Source organism: Vipera ursinii (genome assembly GCF_947247035.1).
Source record: "Vipera ursinii genome assembly, chromosome: 5".
Taxonomy (NCBI): domain Eukaryota; kingdom Metazoa; phylum Chordata; class Lepidosauria; order Squamata; family Viperidae; genus Vipera; species Vipera ursinii.
In genome coordinates, this window is record NC_139518.1 from 18150785 (window position 1) to 18174854 (window position 24070).

The window sequence follows — 24070 nt, forward strand, 5'->3', positions numbered from 1 at the left end:
AGAAGCACTGAACCAATCGAGTTGTGCACAACTCAGAATTATGGTACAGAAGTTGGGTACCCATATAAGTTTTTTAAATAAATACCTAAATAAAATATTGCTCCAATGTCTTCCTCCCAACATCTTTATCAGAATGATTACCTCATTCCACCTAACAGTAGGACTAGTTATAGTTGGTCAACAGTGACCTCTTATTTAGTTGTGCCAATCCCCGAATCTGCTCCAGATTGGAGTATGTTCATATACAATTTTCACATTGCTTAATGTCCCTATAAACTCATGAAAGCTTTCAATGAAGACTGATGAAATTGGTCCAGTAAAAATTGTTGAATTACTGCTATTTAATCAAAATATAGCAAACTTTAAACTGTGTTCTTCTTCTAAGTCCTCAGAATCCAGTGGAAACAGGGGTCTGATGACTCGAGAATCATTTATCAATACAATGTCTGCAAAGATCAAGCAAGGCACTAAGGAGGAATATGGTGAGCTTTTTGATAAAATAGATTTGATCCGGGATGGCCTTATCGATTGGGATAAATTGACTTCCTTTGTGCTTCTTGAGCTATATGAGAGAGATGAACGAACCAAGCTGTCAGTCATTCCCCAATGGAAAGATCTCCGGTTTCTCCCAACGATACATAAAGATGTTATTCAGAATGTGCTATATTTTAAACATCCCAGCAAATACTTGACTGTGAGCAGGAATGGATTGCTCAGCCTCTGGGGCGAAAGTTTAAAGTTACAAAAGATGGTGCAAATCACTACAGAAGCTGTGAAACCCAAAGACCTCTGGGTGACCTCTCTGATTGCATTACCAAATGTTAACAAGGTAGGTTGATGAACTGATGAAAATGGAGCACAATTTTTGAGGGAATGGTGAATAATAACGATAACTGACTGATGGTCCAAGAATGGTGGTTCTCAAGGAATATTCTTTTTTCTCCTTTTTCTGTCCCCACCCCTTCTCTCACCCTTTAGGTAGCTGTTGCATTTACAAACAAAGAGATCCATTTTGCAGAGTTAAATTTCAAAAAAGGGTTCTCGTGTCAATACAGGCTTCAAGGCTTTGAGGGAACAGTGACATGCATGCACTACTGGTATAACCCTCATGATGGAAATGAAGCTATTCTGACCCTGGGAGATGTCCGTGGACAGGCAAGTATGGCACAACGTCTAGAATTATGGTGCAATATAATTTTGTAATGCTACACATTCAGTGCTAACAATTTCATTATATGAACCAGAGAAAGTTCCCTACAGGGTTTGATGTAAGAGAAAGCTGGAAACAAGATTGTTTGGAAGATATGAAGCTAACCAAACCTGGTGGATCTGACTGAAGATTTGAGGTGACCTCATGATATGGGACGCGGTGGCCCAGTGGGTTAGGATGCTGAGCTTGTCGATCAGAAGGTTGGCAGTTTGGCGGGTCGAATCCCGAGTGCCGCGTAGCAGAGTGAGCGCCTGTTACTCGTCCCAGATTCTGCCAACCTAGCAGTTCGAAAGCACGTAAAAATGCAAGTAGAAAAATAGGGACCACTATGGTGGGAAGGTAACAGCATTCTGTGCGCCTTTGGCGTCTAGTCATGCCGGCCACATGACCACAGAAGACGTCCTCGGACAAATGCTGGCTCTTCAGCTTTGAAACGTAGATGAGCACTGGTCCCTAGAGTTGGAAACGACTAGCACGCATGTGCAGGGGAACCTTTACCTTTACATGATATGGACTAGTGAGTTCCATGGCTGCCCATGGATTTGAACTTGGATATGATCAGCTATAGTTCAACACTCTAAATCGTATACCACAATGGTTCCCTAGATCTCTTTAGATCTCTCTAGATCTATACTCCATCTAGTCCTACCTGGAGAAACAAGAAACTGAACTGAAATATGTTTGCATCCAACCCATTTGATCTATCAGTGATCAATATTATACACTTCCTCTCCTTACAGATTTTTAAACAGAGGTTAGATGGCACCCCTTAGGGACTCCTTGCATATTTTGAAATAGTTCCTTCACAATTCTATTATTTAGGATTTCTTCTCTTCCAAACCAAATGCCCCCTGAGCTCAATTGTTTCTCATTACTCCTGCTCTTGAGCTACACAAAACTAATTTGGGTTTCCCAAGTATTCTTTTACATCCTTTGACTAAGTTGAGTCAATTTCCCTTCCATAGTCTGGAAATCTTGCCCAGATACACTGATCTGAGTTGCTCCCATTGTCGTCTCCTAAATATTTCTCTGAACTATCAATAATAACTACTATTATAACAATAAAATAGTCTTAGCTGAGGCCATGAAGTTTAAATGCCTACAAATTATGAATTTATAACAAAATAGAGGTATTTGTGTGGTACTGGTAAAGGGTTGTCTTGAAATTTTTAGAAATAGTTTAAAAAATGAAAAAATTCTCTTCTTGTCTAGGTTCAAGCAATTGTCTTCAATGCAGCCTTAATTTCATTGTTTGAACGACCTCCCAGTTCTCTTGAAGATGAAAATGTGACAGTGACAATTAATTGGCAGGAATTGGTTTCTGGATATCACAAATGCTGCCACACCTTAAGACACAAAATCCATAATAAAGAATGGATTAAGCAAGGTACATATTTGAAGAGTAATAAAAGAATGTCTTCTTTTAATCTCATGTACTACTTTTGCCATATATTGTGATGTTAGAAAGAATATTGAAATGATGAAATCCGGCTTTTAAACGGCAAATGTATCTATGTCTCCTAAGCCCTATTAAATATCCTGTAAGCCATGTCCTCAAGTCAAGGTCAGCTTACCCATCAATGCAGTTTCCTGGGTTACAGTGCAGAAGTAGTTTGTCATTGCCTTCACAGATATTTTATTTTATTTTATTTTATTTATTTAACTTACAACCCTGGGATATTCTGGTACCATCTGAACCCTAACTAGATCTGACTTTGCAAAGCTTATGAATCTATATAAAGTTTGCAAGGAGCCATTTATTTTTAAAGTAAATCTAAGCTGAGATTTATTTTCTCAGAAAATGCTACCGGGAGGTCTTAAATGGAAGGCTATAAGAAAACTCCCAGAAATGATGGACAAAAAGATCTTTCAGCCTTGTCTGGAAAAAGATGTGTTGGCCTGTCACTTAAGACCTCTGGGACTTTGATCTCCATAGGGCAGGTCAACCTACAGAAGTTGACAGAGATAGGACTGTAGTTCAAGTCCTGCCCTTTTGTATGATGTCTTTTGAGGGTGGAGGAAAGGTGATAGATTTGGGAAGCAGGGGGAACATTTAACAACTGTTTTCACTGAGGTGGAATGCTGTGAAGGACATGCTTTTTATAGGCATTTAAAGGTTTTTGCCCTATACAGTATATCAATGATCAGTTGTCCACCATATCCTTCAGAATTTCAAGTCAAAGGTGGAAATAATTTAAAGTTAGAGAAAAGGAGGACTCCAATTGATTACCAGAATGAAGGATTCATTAAAATACCGTGTCCATCAAACTTGATCTCTTGTTTTTAGTAGTCCTATATTCTTTTTAACTCCAGCATTTGCTCACTTTTAAATGATAAATAATATGAAATGCTTCATATTATGAAGTCGCTCTTTAAATTCTAAAACAATAAAGCAATTTACATAAATGACATAAATTATTTATATTTGAATAATTAATTCAAATCACCCCCCTTTCTGCCATAAAAGGGTCCCCATTAATACAAAATTTCAAACTTTCATTTCAACATTGTCAAGTTGCAACCTGGAGACATCTGTTGGATCTATTTAAATCCCATAGTACAGTTTAGGAAAAGACAACCACAGCATCTATTCTGCTCTGTCCTATTATTCATTTCCCTTACCTGGATTTTCATTCCAGAAGTTAGAATAAGCAGATAAGTGGGACTGAGTGGAGAAAAAAAGACCCACAACAACCATCTGAATGGCATCAAATACTTCAATTAAGAGAACTCCAGGTTGCAATCTAGATGCCTTATTCTCCTCTTAAATATGGAGGTTTCTGAAATAATTAATAATAATAATAATAATAATAATAATAATAATAATAATAATAATAATAATAAACCTTTATTGTCAAAGTACAACATGTGTACATTGAGATTAGCTGAGCCTCCCCCCGTGCTCTCTCCCCCCAACAGTACTGTTGTGTACTGTGCTCTTTATACACTTATGATTGTGTAGCATCTGACCCATCCACTGTGATAATCAAGTTCGCAGATGATACAACTGTGGTGGGTCTTATTACAGGTGGGGATGAGGCAGCATTTAGGGCAGAGGTACAAAAACTATCCATATGGTGTAGTAACAACAACTTGCATCTAAACATTGGCAAGACGAAAGAGATGGTGTTAGACTTCAGGAGAAAAAAGGAGGAACCTGCCCCACTTTACATCGGGGAGGACTGTGTAGAGAGAGTTTCCTCCTTTAAATTTCTGGGAGTCTACCTCTGTGAAGATCTGACCTGGAAAGTTAACACAACCCAGATGGCTAGAAAGGCCCAACAGAGGCTTCACTTTCTTAGGGTCTTGCGGAAGAACAGGGTAGAACAACGGCTAATGACCCTCTTTTACCGGTCTACTATAGAGAGCGTCCTCTCGTATGGTATTGTGGTTTGGTATGCTGGTCTGACAGCCGTGGACAGGAAAGTATTACAGAGGGTAGTGAGCACAGCACAAGACATTGTGGGCTGTCCCCTGACACCACTGGATGATATCGCCAGGTCCCACTGCCTTGGAAGAGTGAGGAAGATTCTCAGGGATGACTCACACCCTGGACTGTATCTCTTTACTCTCCTACCATCCGGTAGGAGATATAGGAATATAGCCAGCCGTACCAACAGGCTGAAAAATAGCTTTTATCCGTGGGCTGTTAGGCTTTTAAATGGGACATAATCTTATGCAGAATTGACTTGGGAGGCTGGTGTGTGGTGTAGTTGGTTCACATGGTGTGGTAGGATGGTGGGTTTGTTGTCACTGTGTGTTGGGGGGAGAGAGCACGGGGGGAGGCTCAGCTAATCTCAATGTACACATGTTGTACTTTGACAATAAAGCTGTATTATTTATTATTATTATTATTATTGTATGCTGGGGACTGTCAATCACAGCAAGCCACTAGGACCAACAGGTGGCGCCAGTCAAGGCTCGGATTGGCAGGTCAGCATTCGGCGGGAATTCCAGATGTGGGGATTGGTTTTGGGAATGTACCTGGCTAGGTATTTAAGGGGGCTACGGATGGGCTCCATTATCCTTTGTTCCTGCCTGCACATAATAAAGACTGTTGCTGTGAATCCTGTCTGTTCCTGTCCATGTGTTCCTGACAATATACAACAGTTTCATTTGAATTCTGAGAATTGTAGTCCCATTGCAATGGAAAGTTAGTGTGACAACTCAAACATGTATCAACTTTAACCTTGATTTGTCTGCAGTCCTTTGATGAGGAGACCAGCGATCATTGTAGTTTGTGCATGTCAATGTACCTGGTTTCTTCTATCTCTAATCGTTTTTGCTCCCCATCGAAAGTAGACATTTTCCCCACAAGAGAATGAGCTATCAACAAAATTGGGAGGACAAGTGCCTGTGTCCTTTTCCCTCTATGATGCAGAACCTGTTTCAAGATACTTTAGAGGGCTGGCGGGATGTTTAAGAATTCTTTTAAAACAAGTATTTCATATGCTAGCTATTACAAGTAAGAGATCTTCATTGCTGGGGATTATCAGGGCAGAAGGTAGATATTTTTGTCTTATGAATTCCCTAGTTGTGCATTTTCTCCACCCAAACTAGTTAAATTAATAACCTTCACATCTATTTCCAATTCTGATTTTATCATTCTCCAAGAACATACTTTTCTGCTGTTTAATTTCTTCATCTTTTCTTCAGGCAGAGAGCATTTTAATTTGTCATCTGTGCTCTTGATGCAAAAATTGCTCCGACATCACCTTTCACAGCCAGACATCTTCCAAGGAGATTGATTTACAGCTTCATTTAGTCAGCAGCCAGTAGAATTGTAAAGATTAGTTGGCTCATAACATATATTTTATTCTCATAAAAGTCCCCAAGGCCTCCTGTAATGCTAAAGTATGCTCTTAATTTTTTTAAGGGAATTTTATTTCACTACATAAATTGCCAAGCAAACATTTCAGAAGCGTATAGCAAATCTGTTCCCCAAATACTTACACCTTCTGGTAGCAAATGTGTTTATTTTAAACAGGGGGTTGGACTAGATGACCTCCAAGGTCCCTTCCAACTTATTATTATTATTAATGTTTCATTCTTTCAGAGGCATAACAACTTTGAATTCCAGAGGTTTATTTGGCAACTTTCTTACCCAGTAGGTTTTTTTTAAAGGACGGTCTTCAATTGTTTCCACATGAGCACATAAAAAGTGCAATGTATGAACATACCACCTATACCAGGGGTAGGCAACCTTGGCTCTTTTATGACTCGTGGACTTCAACTCCCAGAATTCAGCTGACTCAGGAATTCTGGGACTTGAATTCCACGAGTCATAAAAGAGCCGAGGTTGCCTACCCCTGACCTATACATTTCTCAGATTGCTGAAATTCATGAGGGTTCTTTAAACAAACACTTACATGTTGGAGATTCCACGATGAGCTACACTGAATTATACCTGGCAAAGATACCAGATAGCTGTTAAAAATAAAATAAAAAAAATCTAATTCTGATATGGGAAAATGGTGAAGCCAAAATATGTAAATGTTTGGGGAATAAAAGCACAATTCTACTGTTGGTTTTTTTTAATTCCAGAGGAAATGCTGGGGAAAAAACAGGGAGTACTTTTTAAATCTCAAAACTCCAAGGGATATACAAGGAGTTGAGGAAATTCATTTCAGATTGATCACTAATCCTACCATCCTCATCAGAATGATGTCTGTGCTTTTCATTTACCAATAGGCTAATTTATAAGCAAAGTTTGTCTAGGATGCATGTTTATGAAGATTTTATAGCTGTTCCTAAAATATATTTCATAGGCATGCGGTGACTCAGTGGGTTAGGACGCTGAGCTTGTCGATCAGAAGGTCGGCAGTTTGGCGGGTCGAATCCAGAGTGCCGCGTAACAGAGTGAGCACCTGTTACTCGTCCCAGCTTCTGCCAACCTAGCAGTTCGAAAGCACGTAAAAATGCAAGTAGAAAAATAGGGACCACTACGGTGGGAAGGTAACAGCGTTCCATGCACCTTTGGTGTCTAGTCATGCCGGCCATATGACCATGGAGACGTCCTCGGACAAGTGCTGGCTCTTCGGCTTTGAAATGGAGATGAGAGAGTCAGAAACGACTAGCACGCATGTGCGGGGGAACCTTTACCTTACCTTTACTAACATATATTTCATTGACCCAAGTGGAGGCAGAAGCTAGATTCATCACAGGATACTTAAAAACTGTGCTTACCTGCCCTTAAGTAGATCTGCTACAAAGCATTTTAAAAATCTGGATTAGCATTAGAATGTTAAAAGCCTGATAATTTATGCATTGAATGTGAAGATGTGTGTGGGTCCTGTGAGGGTGCAGATGTCCTGAGAACAGATAGGTCCATTATAAGGGCAATGCACAGATATCAACCACCTCTCAAACTGAGAGATGATCAATCCTTAGACTATTAGGACACAATGGTATGAAAAGCAAATGGAAGTTTTGTTCCTGGGAAGAGATGAGAGAAAGAGAAAGCTAGCTAACTCCACATATGTATGTATATACATGTGTGCCTGTAATTGGCAATTGCTGCTTTTCAGCTGTAGTAACAGCTTTCCTGATAGTTAGAATATACAATAAACCTAATTTATCAGAAAACAGGTTCATCTCTGTCTCATAATAATAATAATAATAATAATAATAATAATAATAATAATAAACCTTTATTGTCAAAGTACAACATGTGTACATTGAGATTAGCTGAGCCTCCCCCTGTGCTCTCTCCCCCCAACACACAGTGACAACAAACCCTCCATCCCACCACACTATGTGAACCAACTACACCACACACCGGCCTCCCAAGTCAATTCTGCATAAGATTATGTCCCATTCAAAAGCCTAACAGCCCACGGATAAAAGCTATTTTTCAGCCTGTTGGTATGGCTGGCTATATTCCTATATCTCCTACCGGATGGAGATATATGTTCAAGTAATAGCCAGCATGAAGCCAGTCATGGATCTTCACTAAATCACACCAGGTGGCAGCATCTAGCTGATCTTTGCTGATCTAACAGGTTAAGCAGGGCTGTAGACCTGTGTGAGAAATTAAACATAAGGAATAGAATCCCAAAAATAAGTGATGGCAAACCAACTCACAATGGCTAGAAAACTGCATGAATGCAATGTCCAGGAATTAAGTTCAACAAGAACGTCTTTACCCTACCATTCTCAAAAAGGTTATGCCAAGGTTTCTGGAAGGACTCACAGCTCTGAAAGAAAAACAGTTAGGACATACTAAGTCTTCACTTCCATAGAGAATAAACATGGGGGGGAGAGAATGGAACCAGGACTTTACATGGTTAGATTTTAGATGGAGAAGAAGAGCATTCAGAGATCCATACTAGATATTAGCATATACAATATAAAGTTGCATTAGTTTGTTACAAACCTTTACAATTTTTGTAAGTTCTTCATCTTTGCAATAGAATGTTTCAGTGGTTGAAGTAAAAGCTGTTTCCATCCTATTGAGACATACAGATTCCAGAACAAAATAGAAATCAACTTGATAGTCTATAACTGGGTTAGCTCAATATGGGTTTAGTTAAAGACCTACTAACCTATATTTACACAATGTAATAGGTTTGGCTACTTTTAACTTTTGTTTGTTTTATTTCACAAATTTGGAAAACAGGTTAATTCAGTAATCAAATTAAATATGTTGTTCAATTAAAAGCTTTACAGTATATTAACCAAGAAAGATACAATTGGGAGTTGTTATTCAAGAAACAAAGCTGCCCATTCAGGGAAAAAGAAATAACAACTGAAGTATTAGTTCAAGAAGGTGACATAAAGTTCTCCACTAGTCTTTATTATGGCTAAATATATTTTCAAAGTCTGTTAAAAAGCTATAATAACCATGTTGTTTGTGAAAACAGAATCCAGAAGTGACAGTTAGGTCATCAGAAGTGGTACAAAATCACTGTCTTTCAAGCAGGAAGTAATTTTGTAGGGTCGCATCCACCTGCCTTTTAAATTTCATGTTGTTTACAAGGATCTGGTCTGTCTACATCAGTAACTAATTTCCTAAAATGTTTTCTTGATTTTAGCTCTTTGACTATAGTACTGTATACTTGGGAAAATAACTGGATGTTTTTTTGAATGCTGGAATTTAGTTTCTTATTCAGAGCAAAGTGTGCTTTAAATGCACATTTTTAAATAAAACGCTTTTAGAAATATGTGCATTGCATTTACTGTATAATATTGCATTTACATATTTTTGATAGAGTTATGCATACGTGAGCCACCATGGAAATTGAAATACACACACATGCATAAACACATTCACACATATAGACATACCCTTGCCCCTACAACTCAATCTAAATACTGTATATATCTGCATACAAGGTATTACAAAGTGTACAAGGCTTCTTACAGAAATCTACATATGAATATGGAAAAGAATGGGATGCATTTATGAAGAACCTCATCTAAAAGTTCTAATGTCTCAAAAGTCCTAATGACTCAAACATCCAATAATAAACCAGCAATAGTTGAGTCACCACAACTGATTCAGCTGAAGCTAAGAATTGTTGCTTTGGCAGAACTTAATTATAATGTTATCTCTGTCCTATTTCAGTTTTGTACAGCTCGTCTTTAGATGCATTCTTGTCTGTCACCACCAGTAGCACAAAAACATTGGTGCTAGCCTGGAGGGAAAAATTAAGTCCTTGCCTAACAATGACAGCTTTCTATATTGACCAAGGAGTCAATGCCTTTGACTTTCATTCCAGGCTTAACTTAATAGGTATGTATATTCCTCCTGATTTCTCCATTCTTATAAAATGTAATGGGTCAATTAAAAGAACAGAAGAGGACTCAGATAAAAATTCATAACATGACAGTAGAGAGAAAAGTTCACATATATTCTGGTTGGGATCTGCACCGACATGAGCATGTTGGGTCCCATGGAGGTTAATCTTGGTTCCCTTGGGCTTCTCCTTTAAAAAAGAAGATTTTATAGAGAAAGGATTATTAGTCCACTGACTATGTACATAAAGACTGACACTTCGAAAAAAATCTGCATTTCCCCCCCTCTAGTAGCTACCATTCTGTTTCATGAATGAGAATTTGCTTTTGAAACTTATTTCAAAGGAGAAAAGAATTCCAGAGAAATTCTCTTGGGTGGAATCTGAGGTTCAAGCACTCCCATCTTGGTTAATTGAATTTTAAATGTATGTTTTTTTTATCATTTAACATTTTATATCATATTTTAATTATAAGCCACATAGAGTTCCTCGGCAAGATTGGTGGCATAGAAGTCAAATAAATAAATAAATAAATAAACAAACAAACAAACAAACAAACAAATAAATAAATAAAGCAAGCAAGCAAGCAAGCAAGCAAGCAAGCAAGCAAGCAAGCAAGCAAGGGATTAGATAGCTAGGGATATACAGTCTTTCGCTATGCAGCTATGTCTGCAATGGTCTGCTTTCTTCCTGGCTATCCTTGCTTCAGTTAAATCCCAACGGAAGGCATTCTTGGGAATCTCTTCCCATTGGGCTGTTTCAAGTTAGAAGCAACATCCAGCTATCCAGTAAGCTCAAAACACCAGCAAAGAAATTCCCAACCATCATGAGTTTATAACTTCTCAAGAATAAAATATTTTGCTAGACAGTGGTGTCTGCAGAAGGAATCAAAATCTGCATGATTTAAGGCCCAATTATTTTGTATGTGCTTCAATATTACATGCATGTACAAACAAGGGCTTGAATTGTGATGGCTGGATTGTGATCCTGCAAAACCTTGAAGCCTTTGACCATTGCAACCTCCTTTGAAGATGTCTCTGCTGGTAGGAAGAAAATCTCTATAAAGCTACAAATCAAGTGTTGGCCCAGTGCTAATTCCAGATGTTAAATATATTTTTAAAACCATTTAAAAACCATTTAAAATATACTATTCATTTCCACAACAAAACTGTGCTCATTGCCAAGTAAGACAGAGTTGTCTAAAATTATTTTGCCTCCCTGAAATCTCTAGCTCTACTAATGGTGACAACAGCATTTGTGTTTATCATATACTGTATATGAAAAGCAATGTAAAATCAATCACTTGTTTCCTGGGTTTGGATTCCACCCAGAGAAGTTCGATAAATCTCTGTGAAGTTGTAAAACATAACATTTACTAAGTGGTGGTTGTTTCTTAGAGTTATATATCTCTGGCCTTTTGTATGACAAATGCATTACAAAACAGTCCTAGATAAATATATTCAAGATAGGTTTGCTGAGGAACTTTGCAAACCAAGTTTCTGTGAGAGCTTTGGAAATTCCGTCTTCCTATTCTCTTCACAAAAATGGCTGCACTTCCTGTAAAAACAAAACATTTACCCTGTAAGGCTTCTTGTACAGATGGATGATACACCTATGTCCCACTACCACTTCTGTGATTCATAGATGCTAGGCTGTAGCTTTTTGGTTTTTTGCCTCAGTACTCAGATTTGCAGAGAGAAGACATTTTAAAAAAAAGTCATACAGAATTCAGGACTGGATGCAGAGCAGTGCTGCTAGACAAAGTGAAAGACAGGGAGCTTGTCATGAATTGGATTGAAGTGAAAACCAATGAAGAAAATACCACAAAGAAGTCACAGGGAGGCTGGGCAGTGTGAACAAGAGGCAAACTAGAATAAAGCATATTCTGTTCAAGTTACAACTAATAGAAAAGCTTGAAGGAAACAAAGACTGAAATACTAGTATAATCCAATTGTAGAATAGAGTTCAGACATGTCTGAAAAGACATGTGCACGATAGTGATATTGTAGAGACCCTTGCTGCTAGTTGAAACATTTCCTCTTTATCCAAGTTATTAAAGTCAAACAGATAGATATATCCTGTATTATTTCATGTTTGAATGGGTTTAATGAGTATAAATATTTCAAATCTATGGCAGTAAATGGGAGGAAAATTGGATAGAGAAACCAAACATTTTTGGAAAAGCTGTCTTTCCCTAGTAGAGAAAAAAAATGTTGAACCAGTTTAATTTTGTGATATAGTATATTTGAGCTGTAACAGGAAGAAAAATATTTGGCAAGTATTTCTCAGCTGCCAGATTACTTGTTCTGGAGGTTTGCCAGTGTCATGTGGATAGATAATTCAAGGTTGATTTATTTTCTAGAAATCTGGTCATAAATTTTACTGCCATAGATTAGCATCTTATTAAGGTGATGTATGCCAAGGGACCAATATGTGTATACTGGTCAATATTCCTTCCTCTTTCTAGAGATTGCTTCTACTCCCCAATTCATTCTGAAGGAAGGAAGGGGATCCTGATATCCTTCATAGAGAGAAAGGTGTTTTCTTTCTGTTGTAAGAGAATACAAAGGTGCACACTAAAAAAGTGAGGGTTGCATGTGGTGTGGCAGGTTCTTGCTTGAGAACCTATGGGTTGGATGGAAAGACTAGGTGGGCCTTACAAAGCCAATGCCCAAAGGATGCACAAGAGGGTTTTGGAAGAACTCTCTCTCTCTCTCTCTCTCTCTCTCTCTCTCTCTCTCTCTCTCTCTCTGTGTGTGTGTGTGTTTGTGTGTGTGTGTGTGTGTGTGTGTGTGAGAGAGAGAGAGAGAGAGAGAGAGAGAGAGAGAGAGAGAGAGAGATTGAGATTGACTGAGTCTTGGCAACTTGCCAGAACAAGTCCCTGCAGTTTTCTTGGCAAGGCTTTTCAGAAAAAGTTTGTCGTTGTCATTCTGATTGGCCCAAAGTCACCCAGTTGGCTTTATGCCCAGGGCATGACTAGAACTCACCATCTCCTTATTTATAATCTGAGGCGTTCACCATATTCCTTCCTTATAAATATATTTTACCCTAAATGGACATGTGGTGGTACAAAAGTAAAGTATAGGAAGTAAAAGGAAAGTAAAATTGTTTTACAAGTCTTAGGGATTTGATTCTTATTTCTCTGTACGCAAGATGCTCTTTGGATACCTAAGCAATGACTATCATGCTACTGTTATAAAACATGGGGAATCATAGTTCTGAGTGAAGCTGTCTTCTATGCTACACCAGCATATTAGATAGATACCTAAAAGAGAGCCTGGTGATCAAGTTGTGGAATTTATTGCCTTGGTAAACACACAGTATGCTCCCTGCTACTGCCACAAGGACCACAATTAAAAGTGACTTTATTCTTATAGATTTTTAAAAATCTGGATACTAACACACTGGTGATTTTTCCTTTATTTAATTCTGGTCCATATTTCTATTGATATATTGATGTTAAGGTATAAATTAAGATAGTACCCTAACTATGTTAATATAGTAGAATGGTAGGAACTGAATGCTAAGAGAATTAATTGTTGCTTTTTAATAGGTAACCACATGAACTGAATCTAAAGGATTACATATAGAGTACTCTATAAGGTAGGGACGCGGTGGCTCAGGGGGTTAGGACTCTGAGCTTGTCGATCAGAAGGTCGGCAGTTTGGCGGGTCGAATCCCAAGTGCCGCGTAACAGAGTGAGCGCCTGTTACTTGTCCCAGCTTCTGCCAACCTAGCAGTTCAAAAGCACGTAAAAATGCAAGTAGAAAAATAGGGACCACTACGGTGGGAAGGTAACAGCGTTCCGTGCGCCTTTGGCGTCTAGTCATGCCGGCCACATGACCACAGAAGACGTCCTCGGACAAATGCTGGCTCTTCAGCTTTGAAACGTAGATGAGCACTGGTCCCTAGAGTTGGAAACGACTAGCACGCATGTGCAGGGGAACCTTTACCTTTACATGATATGGACTAGTGAGTTCCATGGCTGCCCATGGATTTGAACTTGGATATGATCAGCTATAGTTCAACACTCTAAATCGTATACCACAATGGTTCCCTAGATCTCTTTAGATCTCTCTAGATCTATACTCCATCTAGTCCTACCTGGAGAAACAAGAAACTGAACTGAAATATGTTTGCATCCAACCCATGCAAGTAGAAAAATAGGGACCACTATGGTGGGAAGGTAACAGCGTTCCGTGCGCCTTTGGCATCTAGTCATACCAGCCACATGACCACGGAGACGTCCTCGGACAAGCGCTGGCTCTTCGGCTTTGAAATGGAGATGAGCACCGGCCCCTAGAGTCGGAAACGACTAGCACGCGTGTGCGGGGGAACCTTTACCTTACCTTTACCTTACTCTATAAGGTATAGGTTATCACTATTTGTTTCTCTGAATCACATTGGGTTTAAATCAAAGTAAACAGTTTTATTAATGTTACAAAGAAAAGAAATGGAAAGAAAGCAGAAAGGAGATAAAACGCAGCCTTTCCCAACCTGGTGCCCCTGAGATACATACCAGATTGGGAAAATTATTAGAATCAGAATGTGTCTATCTTCTTACCAATGTGCCAAAGGCACAAACTGTCAAACTGAACAGAGCTGAATCGTATAATCAATTAGAGGAAAAAAGACGTGGCATGCGTTACAAAATGTTAAATCACTAAATCTATTCAGCGGCATCAATTCAACATTTGAATCAATGTGATAATTCAGGTAAGAACGTCAATTTAATTTGGAGATTTGATCAAATCACAGTTCACTTGAATCTCTGCATCAGAAATTTTTGCACTGATAATACTCATTAGTTACACCTTGGAACCGTTTTTGTAAAACCGTATTTCAACTTTATGACTCTGAACAGCAACTGCAGGAATTAATTGCTCCGTCTGCCTTTGGAATCCTTATGTCACATCAAAACCTGCTGGAATCCTGACAGGTCATTCAGACAGTGTAATAGCTGTCCAGTTCATTACTGAGCGCAAACTGCTCTTCAGCTTTGCCAAGGATAAGGTGAGTGTTTGAAGGAGCCTGTCAAACATAGCTCATTATACTACACAAGACCCCAATATAAAAATCTAAACTCACTGTGCCACTTAGTAACATTAATACTAGACTTATTTAGAAGTCTTCCTTAAACTATTTTTCTACATACATATTGAACTTCATTTGTCCTAATTCTCCCTTCTCTTCTTCATAGTACAGTTCACACAGATGTCTGAATCTAGCTGACCTTAGCTGAAATCAGAAAAACTAAGCAGAAGTGGAAAAGATTATTCCTTGGATAAGAGGCTACCAAAAAGTCCCAGAGCTTAGACTACACTATGATTAAAAAAAAAACCTCAGTAGAAGGCAATAGCAGACTACATCCAGGGTATCCAAGAAAACATCATTTATGTATCCAGAACATCTCTGAGAGTAAAGAAGATTAGCTGCCCACCTCAGTTCAGAGATTCATCACTTCACAAATAGTTCAGAGTTGCATCCATGTCCTTCCTCCTTGGCTAAGGCTTCCCAGGAGATGACATGTGGTTGAGTTTTGGTGGTAGAGAATTTGCCTTTAAGAAAGGGGTGGTTTTGCTGGGTCATGCAAAGGAGGTGATCTGCCTCATCTGGCCCTAATGATTCAATGCAATTTTCAAAATTTTTCCAACTTTCCCTTTTGGAAAACGGTATTGGAGAAGGAAATTGCTCCAGTCTGGAATAAGTAGATTATCTGGATACTTTTCAGTCAAGATTTGGATTAAGGTGTGAGACCAATATAGTATTGGTCACACTTCTAGATGACCTCTATTGACCATCCTATAGTTCAGGAAGAAGTATCATCAGTGTGCTGATTATATCAACTTTATGTCTACAACCCTGGCCACCTGAGTGATATGGTGAAGGACTCTTCTCATCTGGGGAATGTGGGGGAATGCATGGGGAACATCAAGCTTCATCTCAACACTAACAAGACCAGTTTGAAAGTCCACTTGGACTTATTCCCAAAGGGCAAGTGGCAATGGTGGCTCAGAAAGTCTTCACACAGGTACATGTTGTGCACCAATTGAGCATATTCTTGACCAGGAGGCACTGCTCATGATCATTCAATCCTGATTGGAAGATTGAACTATTTCAATCTGCACTACATGAGGTTTTCTTTGAAGTGTATCCAGAAGTTTCAGCTGGACCAAATGAAGCCACAAGGGCAATTATGGGCTTAATTCATTCAGTGCATGGAACACCTCAAGCTTCATTGGTTACCAGTATACTTCTGGGTTTAATTCAAAGTGTTGGTAATGACCCATTAAGCCCTTGATGACATGGGGCCAAGTTACTTGCAGAACTCTTTCTTCTCACTTGCATCTACCTATTCTATTAGAACAGCAGCCCCCCAACCTTTTGGGCACCAGGAACTGGTTCCATGGAGAGAGGTTTTTCCATGAACCAGAGGGGGCATGGTTTCATGTGCTACCTGCATCTGGTATATGGGTCTTCTCTTGTTTGCATGGACCAGTTTCTGGCATGCTGCAGACAGGTGCTGCTAGAGTGGTTAAAAATCACTTCCATTGTCACATGAAGACTTTAGATCAGTGTTTCTTAACCTTGCCAGCTTTCAAATGTATGGCCTCCAACTCTCAGAATTTCCCAACTATTAAGTCTGATTGGGGAAATCTGGGAATTGGAGTCCACACATCTGAAAAATGCCAAGATTAAAAAAACACTAAATAAAAGTGTCACATATCCAGTGGGTCAAAGATAAACTGTGCCCCTGAAAAGGTATCTCTATATTGGAAAAACATTTGTTAATTCAATGAGAGATAAATGCCATAGACACAAGCTAAAGTTGAAACTCTAAGCTAATTTCTTCCATTAATAATATCTCTCATGAAGATGTGAGCTTGGAACTTAGATATGGAGAATACAGAATATGCTCCGATTGAAAGATTGAACAAAAATATTATGTTATTAAGTTTCAATAATTATTTTAACACTTGGCTAACATTGTCTTCCCTTTGTTGTTCAGCCATTATTTTATAAGCAATCTTGTGTTGTTTTTGGCATTAGCATAAATCTGTTTCACCCTGATGGATGAATGGGCATCAGCAATGGTAGTTATTTACATACAAAGCCTTCTGCTCTGCTTAAGCAATCTCTTATTGACTGCCAGCAATCCAAATTAAACATCACAATCCTGTGTAGGACAAATGGCAGAATAAAAGAAGATAAAAAGCTTTCCTTTCCATAAAGGATAGCTCAGAGAAGAAAATGACAATGATGAAAAGCCTAACACTGGTTTGTGCGTCCCATGGAATAAGAATGACTCCAAAACCTTTTTAGAATCAGAGAGGTGGAAGAAGCCATTTCGGAGTCTTCAATATTCAAATTCACTTTTCTGTACTAGCAATGTATAGCTTATTCTAGAGACCTCCAAAGATCACTGGGCCAAAACAAGAATGACATGCATGGACAGGTTCTAATGATAGCTGACTAGGTGATGATACCACCAATGACTTGGACTCTTGGAAAATGACTTCAGGTTAGAAATTAACATCAAAGTGTCCCAAACATATGGCTGGTTGTTCATTGAGTTGATAGGAAGTCTGTCCAGCTCTGCTTGAACAGACATATTGAAGGGGAATTTCCTATCATTCAACCAATTTTTTTTTTACTATATAACATAAGATCATAATTTTGTACCCTGTACTCTCAGACAACAGAGAACAAGTCTCGATCTTCTTTCTGGAACTTGAGGAATTATATCTTTCTTAATCTTTATTCTTAAGGCTAACCTTTCCTTAAGCCATCTATAGGTTTCAGGACTGAGTATGCAATATTTTTTGGCCTGAAATTCCATGTTTTACCTTTGTGTATTGATGATGCCATGAATCATCAAAGTATTTGGGTTGAACACATTGGTCTGGCTTTTTGATGAGAGGTTGAGAAGACTTTGGATTGGGTTTTTTGTTTTTAGTTCTAATTTATTTTCCTCCCTCTCCTCCTTCCTCTGCACAGATATTAAGGCTTTGGGACATTCAGCATCAACTTTGTGTGCAAAGGATTGCCGGATCCTTCCCTAAAAGCGTGGATTTTCACTCCGTCCTTTATTTTGATGAATCACAAGGTCTCCTGTTCATCTCAATGAACAACCAACTGATGGTCCTGGAAATGGAACAGGAGTTAGGGAAAAGGAGAGTGGCAAGTCACAAGAAAGCGGTGACCTGCCTCCTGTACAATTCAGTGCTCCAACAGGTAAAACATAAAAGAAAAGGATCCTTTTGATAATTGTCTGAGAAGCTATTTGAAATTCACATTCACTGTTTTCTGGAATCTCTTTTCAGCAAGTAAAAATTGAAGCACAAGAGGCATTTACAGAAGAATTTCCTCTGTGCTGTGATGCAATAATTGTATTTCTCTGGCTTTTCTGTAAGACACAGGCATTCTGCCTTCTCTAGAATTTTATTTCAGTACTGGAGGTCACCCAATTTTTTGTAGCTTAATTAACACTGTTCTGAAGTCTGGCTTGCATTTTGTCAAAAGCTTTCTTCTCTTCTGCTTCTTCCTCTGCTTTTCTGTATTATTCTCAGGATGTGCAAGAATTTCTTTTTAATTTCTGCTGGCGGCATTTTTGAGCTGACTTTATTCATGGAATAATAATACAGTGCCACTATTTTCTTTTATACACTTGTTCTTCACTCGGAATTTCTGTGCCTGCCTCCACTTCTCCATCTGAAAAGGTTGCGTGAGAGGTTCTGTCACATTCTTCCTTTGGGATATAATTGAGGTACAGGAAATCAGGGATGATGCAGATAGTTGAATAGATGTTTCTCCAATGAAAGAGAGGATATTTATACATAGTCTTGGCATCATATTATTAAATAAGTATGAGAACTGTACTCTTAAAACAGGAAATTCTGTTTTCTTCTAGCAGCAAATTCTTTTCTACCACAGTGAGTGAAAACTTCAAGAAACCTTAATTATGGTTTTATTCAATTCAAATGTCTTCTAGAGTCAAATAGTGCAAATAGAGTCTTACTCTTTATTTTAAGTTTAAATAGATAAATAGATAAGTAGATGCTAGATAAGTAGAGATAGATAGATAGATAGATAGATAGATAGATAGATAGATAGATAGATAAGTAGATGCTAGATTAGAGATAGATAGATAGATAGATAGATAGATAGATAGATAGATAAGTAGATGCTAGATTAGAGATAGATAGATAGATAGATAGATAGATAGATAGATAGATAGATAGATAGATAGATAGACAGAGAGAGATAGGTAGATGGATGGATAGAGAGAGAGAGAGAGAGAGAGAGAGAGAGAGAGAGAGAGAGATGGTGAGAGAGAAAGAGAGGGAGAGAGCAATGGATAGATAGCTAGAGATAGAGAGAGATGGAGTTAGAGAGAGAGAGAGAGGCAGGGTAGTCCTCAGTTTACAACTGTAATTGAGCCTGAAAGTAAGGTCCTGAGCTGTGGTGGCACAGCTGTGGTTAGAATGCAATATTGCCAGGCTACTTCTGCTGACTGCCAGTTGCCTGCACAATTTTGTATGTGGAGAATGCATGGAAAGATTTACTACACCCTTACTTTGAATCGACCCAGTTTTACCCTTCCCATAATTAATTAATGTGGAACAACTGTTTCAAAACTGTAACAAAAGAGCTATAGTTGTCAGCTCCACACTGGTCCCGAATAAAAAGAAAGAAGACTAAGAACTGGGGCTGAGAAGAATAATATTTAATGAATTTGCTTTTGAAATATTCATGTAAAATCACCTTATGGCCCATGTCAGCTATAAAATGTGCAAACAATGTACTTAGCTCAGATCCATATATTGTCTTATACAATTTTTTCCAATAGAAATTCATAATATAATGGCCATGGATCATAGTTATATCTTTGATAGTAAGAGAAATGAATTAAACACACAGACACTTGGTATGCAAGCTGGATGTTCATTTCCTTTGTAGCACTGCAGCTCTTGTAAGCAGAGATTTACCTACATCTCGCCTGAGATTCAGCAACCCCAGCCATCCTAATACAAAATGCAATGAAATTAATCTCTTGGCAAATTGCCATTATCTCCCCCTTCATCCTTTTCTGAAACAACATGGTTCTCTTTTGTTCAAGGTTTAAAACAAAGCAGGAAAAAGAAATTATTTACTATCACAAGTGCCATCGCTGCTATGAGAAAAATAAATAATCCCCCAGTCTACCATAATATGAGTTCTTCAGCTTCTTTGTTTTTCCCTCGAATATCTTTGAACTTCATGCCAAAATTTGATGGCACAGATGACAAAATCAGGGATGTAGTGTCTGTCATTTTAAGGAGATGGTGGGAAAATTAAAGGATAAGTGCTAAAAGAACATTAGGAACATCTTTTTCCCCCCCCCAAAAGAAGTGAGCCTTGAGTCCACCCTCCAAACAGAAAGATTAGAAATATCCAGCCCCACTCATCTGTTTTAACCATTGAAGCCTTTTACTCCCTGGCTACCTCTGTCCTTTGTTTTTATATTTAACATGAACTTTGGCTACAGTCAAATGCACAGAGAACTGGAAGTAAGCAGTAAAAAAATCAAGAAATACTTCTGAGTTAACATCATATCAAGCTGTATACCCCATTTTCTGAAAGTGTTCTGTATTAAAGATCAAAGCCTGTGATTCTTAATGTTTTGAAGGCTTATACAATCCATAAGTAAAATGATAGCTCCCTGAAAATCTCTATTAATCACAATATCCTGGCTTTTGTAATCTCAGAAATTCTCTCCAGCTATATATTAGTATTCATGAGGATCCGAATTGCAAAACCTCTGTGCCTACCAAACTCTGTGCCTTTACACCCTAATGATATGCTGAGTGAACTTCTCTGATTTTGCTGCTCTGTGTGACAAAGTCAAAGATGAGGTGATAGAGTCAGATGCACATGGAATTGCTGCGAGTGAAGTTAGTGTGTATACGCTTCAGTCCAGTTTGAAATTTTACAAATTCAGACAAATCTTGAGGAACCATCTGTCTTTCAGTTTTGAAAATTCCCACAAGGAACCTGTCCAGAGTGAAAATTTTGACTGATTTTCTGTTATGCACATCTAAAATTATTAACCTATAAATCTATAATGGGTTACAATGGGAATATATATACATCCATAAATCTTTAAATAAATATATCTGTAATCAGAGTATAACAGGTTCTCTCTCTCTCTCTCTCTCTCTCTCTCTCTCTCTCTCACACACACACACACACACACACCAATTGCTTTTTTTCATTGTTAAAACCAAAAGAGAACACTCATAGTCATCATTGGATTAGACAGAGATTAGGTTGGAACATCTACTTACAAGGAAGAAACAATCAAGGATGGTTTAAGTCAGAGGTGTCAAACTCACAACATCACGTGACATGTTGCTATGTATCGTGACTTTTTTGCCATTGCCGGCAATGGGGTGGGTGCAGTTTCGCTATGATGCATCTGGGCCATTGGCCAGCAGTTTGACACCCCTGGTTTAAGTGAAGGAGAGATCAAGGACAGTTTGGTCTAATGGTTAAGACACCAGACTACAAAGCAGGAGACAGTGAGTTCAAGTCTGGCCTTAACCATGCAAGTCAGCAGGTGACCTTGTGCCAGTCCTTAATCTCAGCCCAACTCACCTCACAGGGTTGTTGTGGGGAAAATAAGAAGAGGAAGATGTGTTGGATATGTGTTGGATATGAGTTATTTGTAAAAATAATACAGGCGGGAGATAGATAGATAGATAGATAGATAGATAGATAGATAGATAGATAGATAGATAGATAGATAGATAGATAGATGATAGATAGATAGATAGATCAACAGACATGATAGATAGATAGACATGATAGATAGATAGATAGATAGATAGATAGATAGATAGATAGATAGATAGATAGATAGATAGATAGATAGATATAAAGATAGATAGCAGGCAGACAGACAGATAGACAGACAACACAAACACAGAAATAGATAGATAGATATGATACATAGATAAAGAGATAGATGATAGATAGATAGATAGACAGACAGAGAAAACACACACATAAACACATAAACACATAAACACATAAACACATAAACACATAAACACATAAACACATAGATAGATAGATAGATAGATAGATAGATAGATAGATAGATAGATAGATAGATAGATAGATAGATAGGATACATAGATATAGAGATAGATAAATGATAGATAGACAAAACACACATACAGACAGACAGATAGCTAGATAGATAGATAGATAGATGAGATAGCTAAATAACTGGCAGAATAAAATAAACCAATAAAGCCATTCATTCCCATTTATTCATGATGTTATGTCTTCTCCCCTTCTTCAATTTATGATCACATTTGGAACCATAATTTCCATTGCTAACTTAATAACTTAATTAAAATGAAGTCGTGCCTGATTTTACAACCTTTTTTGCCGTAGTTAAGTGCATCACTGCAGTTGTTAAGTGAATGTTGTGATAGTTAAGTGAATCTGGTTTCCCCCCTTGAATTTACTTGTTAGAAGCCAGCTGGGAAAGTCACAAATGATGATCAGATGTCAAGCACCCAAATTTTGATCATGTGACCATGGGATTCTGCAATGGCTGTAAGTGCAGGATTAATCATCAATGACTTTTTTTCAGTGCCATTGTAACTTTGAATAGTTGTAAGTTGAGGACTACCTGTACAGAAGAAGAGCAATACAAGAAACTACTGGGTTGGCAAAGACAACTGTAATTATATGTATATACTCACATACACACGCATGCGCGCGCGCGCACACACACACACACACACACACACAACACACACACCAGCCTTTTTCTTGTCTTTAAAATATTATTTGCTCTGGGGAAAGTGGCTGCATGGTCATTATGTACAAGAACTTCGGGATCCCTTTATTCTTTAGAAATCACCTTATAAATGAGAAAAAGTCTGTCCTGGTGAATATTCTTCTTGTTTCCATTGCTTTGCTTTTTGGTTTTCCTTGAAATCTCATTTTCTGCCTGCTATTGTGCATCTCAGCCATTCTGACTCAGAAAAAAAACTCGTTGCTCCTGTTGAGATTTTCATATTGCTATTTCACTTCTGAACACTCGTTCTGGCATTGCCAAGCTTCAACAGCTCTCTGGACCCCTGAGGCAGAATAATTTTAAAACTTAGAATTGCGCAAATGTCATATTGAGAATGCTTATAGAATGTCCTTCTCCATGGTGATATACTGTAACTGTGCCTACCTTATAACAGTACTGACAGTGTAGCTGCTGATCTCTCTGCTTCCATTCCATCTTTGAACTATTTGTCCAATAGAATTTTTTTTAGCAATGTGAAAATGTTGTTTAAAGAGCAATGTGGCATTTCTAAGGCACTGGGAAGGGAATCATTCATCTCTCCTTCAGCTTGACTGCCTCATTAATATGTTGATGATTTTGACAGTACTGCTGGACATTAGCATCCTGTTGCATTGTAAAAATGAGAGGAGGACTGTGTAAAAAATGCTTCTAAATAAATAAATACATAGTTCTTTAGATTTCCAATGCAAACATAAACATGTTCAGCTGATTAACATATTTTGTACCAGCTGTTCAGTGCAACAAGTACTATTTTACAAACTGGAAGTACCCACAAATATAAATAAATATACAGAAATATATACAGGTATCAATAATGAAGTTCATGCTAGAGAACAAGAAAGAACATGGAAAATTTGAAAACATGAAATGAAGCATATGGAGAGAAGGCCATTGTGTAGGAGTGGAGGTACACCACATGATCTGTATGCAGAAAATTTTACAGTCTGTTTCTTGGCATCTGCAGTTAAAAAGGATTCATTCCAAAAAAATCTACTGGGCTAGATGGATAAATATACTAATTAGTTGAAAGGCAGATTCACAGTATCCTAAAAGTTGCATAACTAGAAAAAGCAGCTATGAATAACATGGAATAATTTAGAAGGATATAGATGATGGTTGTGTATAGCAGGAAGAGAGAGTGGAAGAAAATTGCAAACTAATACTTATAAGTTAAGAGTTTTCCAATGTTCCCTTGAAATGTTCTCAGATAAAACAGAGGGGGGAAATTAGAATAGAATATAATAGAATGGAATGTAATGGAGTGGAGTG

General features: G+C 38.0%; 1 protein-coding gene across 1 annotated transcript in view; it reads left to right on the forward strand.

The window, feature by feature from the left end:
• Positions 1 to 292: 292 nt before the first annotated feature.
• Positions 293 to 24070, forward strand: part of WDR49 (WD repeat domain 49) — a gene marked incomplete at both ends in the record, with an annotated part of 84930 nt that continues 61152 nt past the window's right edge. Inside the window, 6 exons of the mRNA XM_083364875.1 lie at positions 293 to 829; positions 979 to 1155; positions 2423 to 2597; positions 9777 to 9944; positions 14810 to 14958; positions 17944 to 18180. Of these exons, the coding sequence (XP_083221001.1) occupies positions 293 to 829; positions 979 to 1155; positions 2423 to 2597; positions 9777 to 9944; positions 14810 to 14958; positions 17944 to 18180 (1443 nt within the window). The remainder of the gene's footprint in view (positions 830 to 978; positions 1156 to 2422; positions 2598 to 9776; positions 9945 to 14809; positions 14959 to 17943; positions 18181 to 24070) is intronic.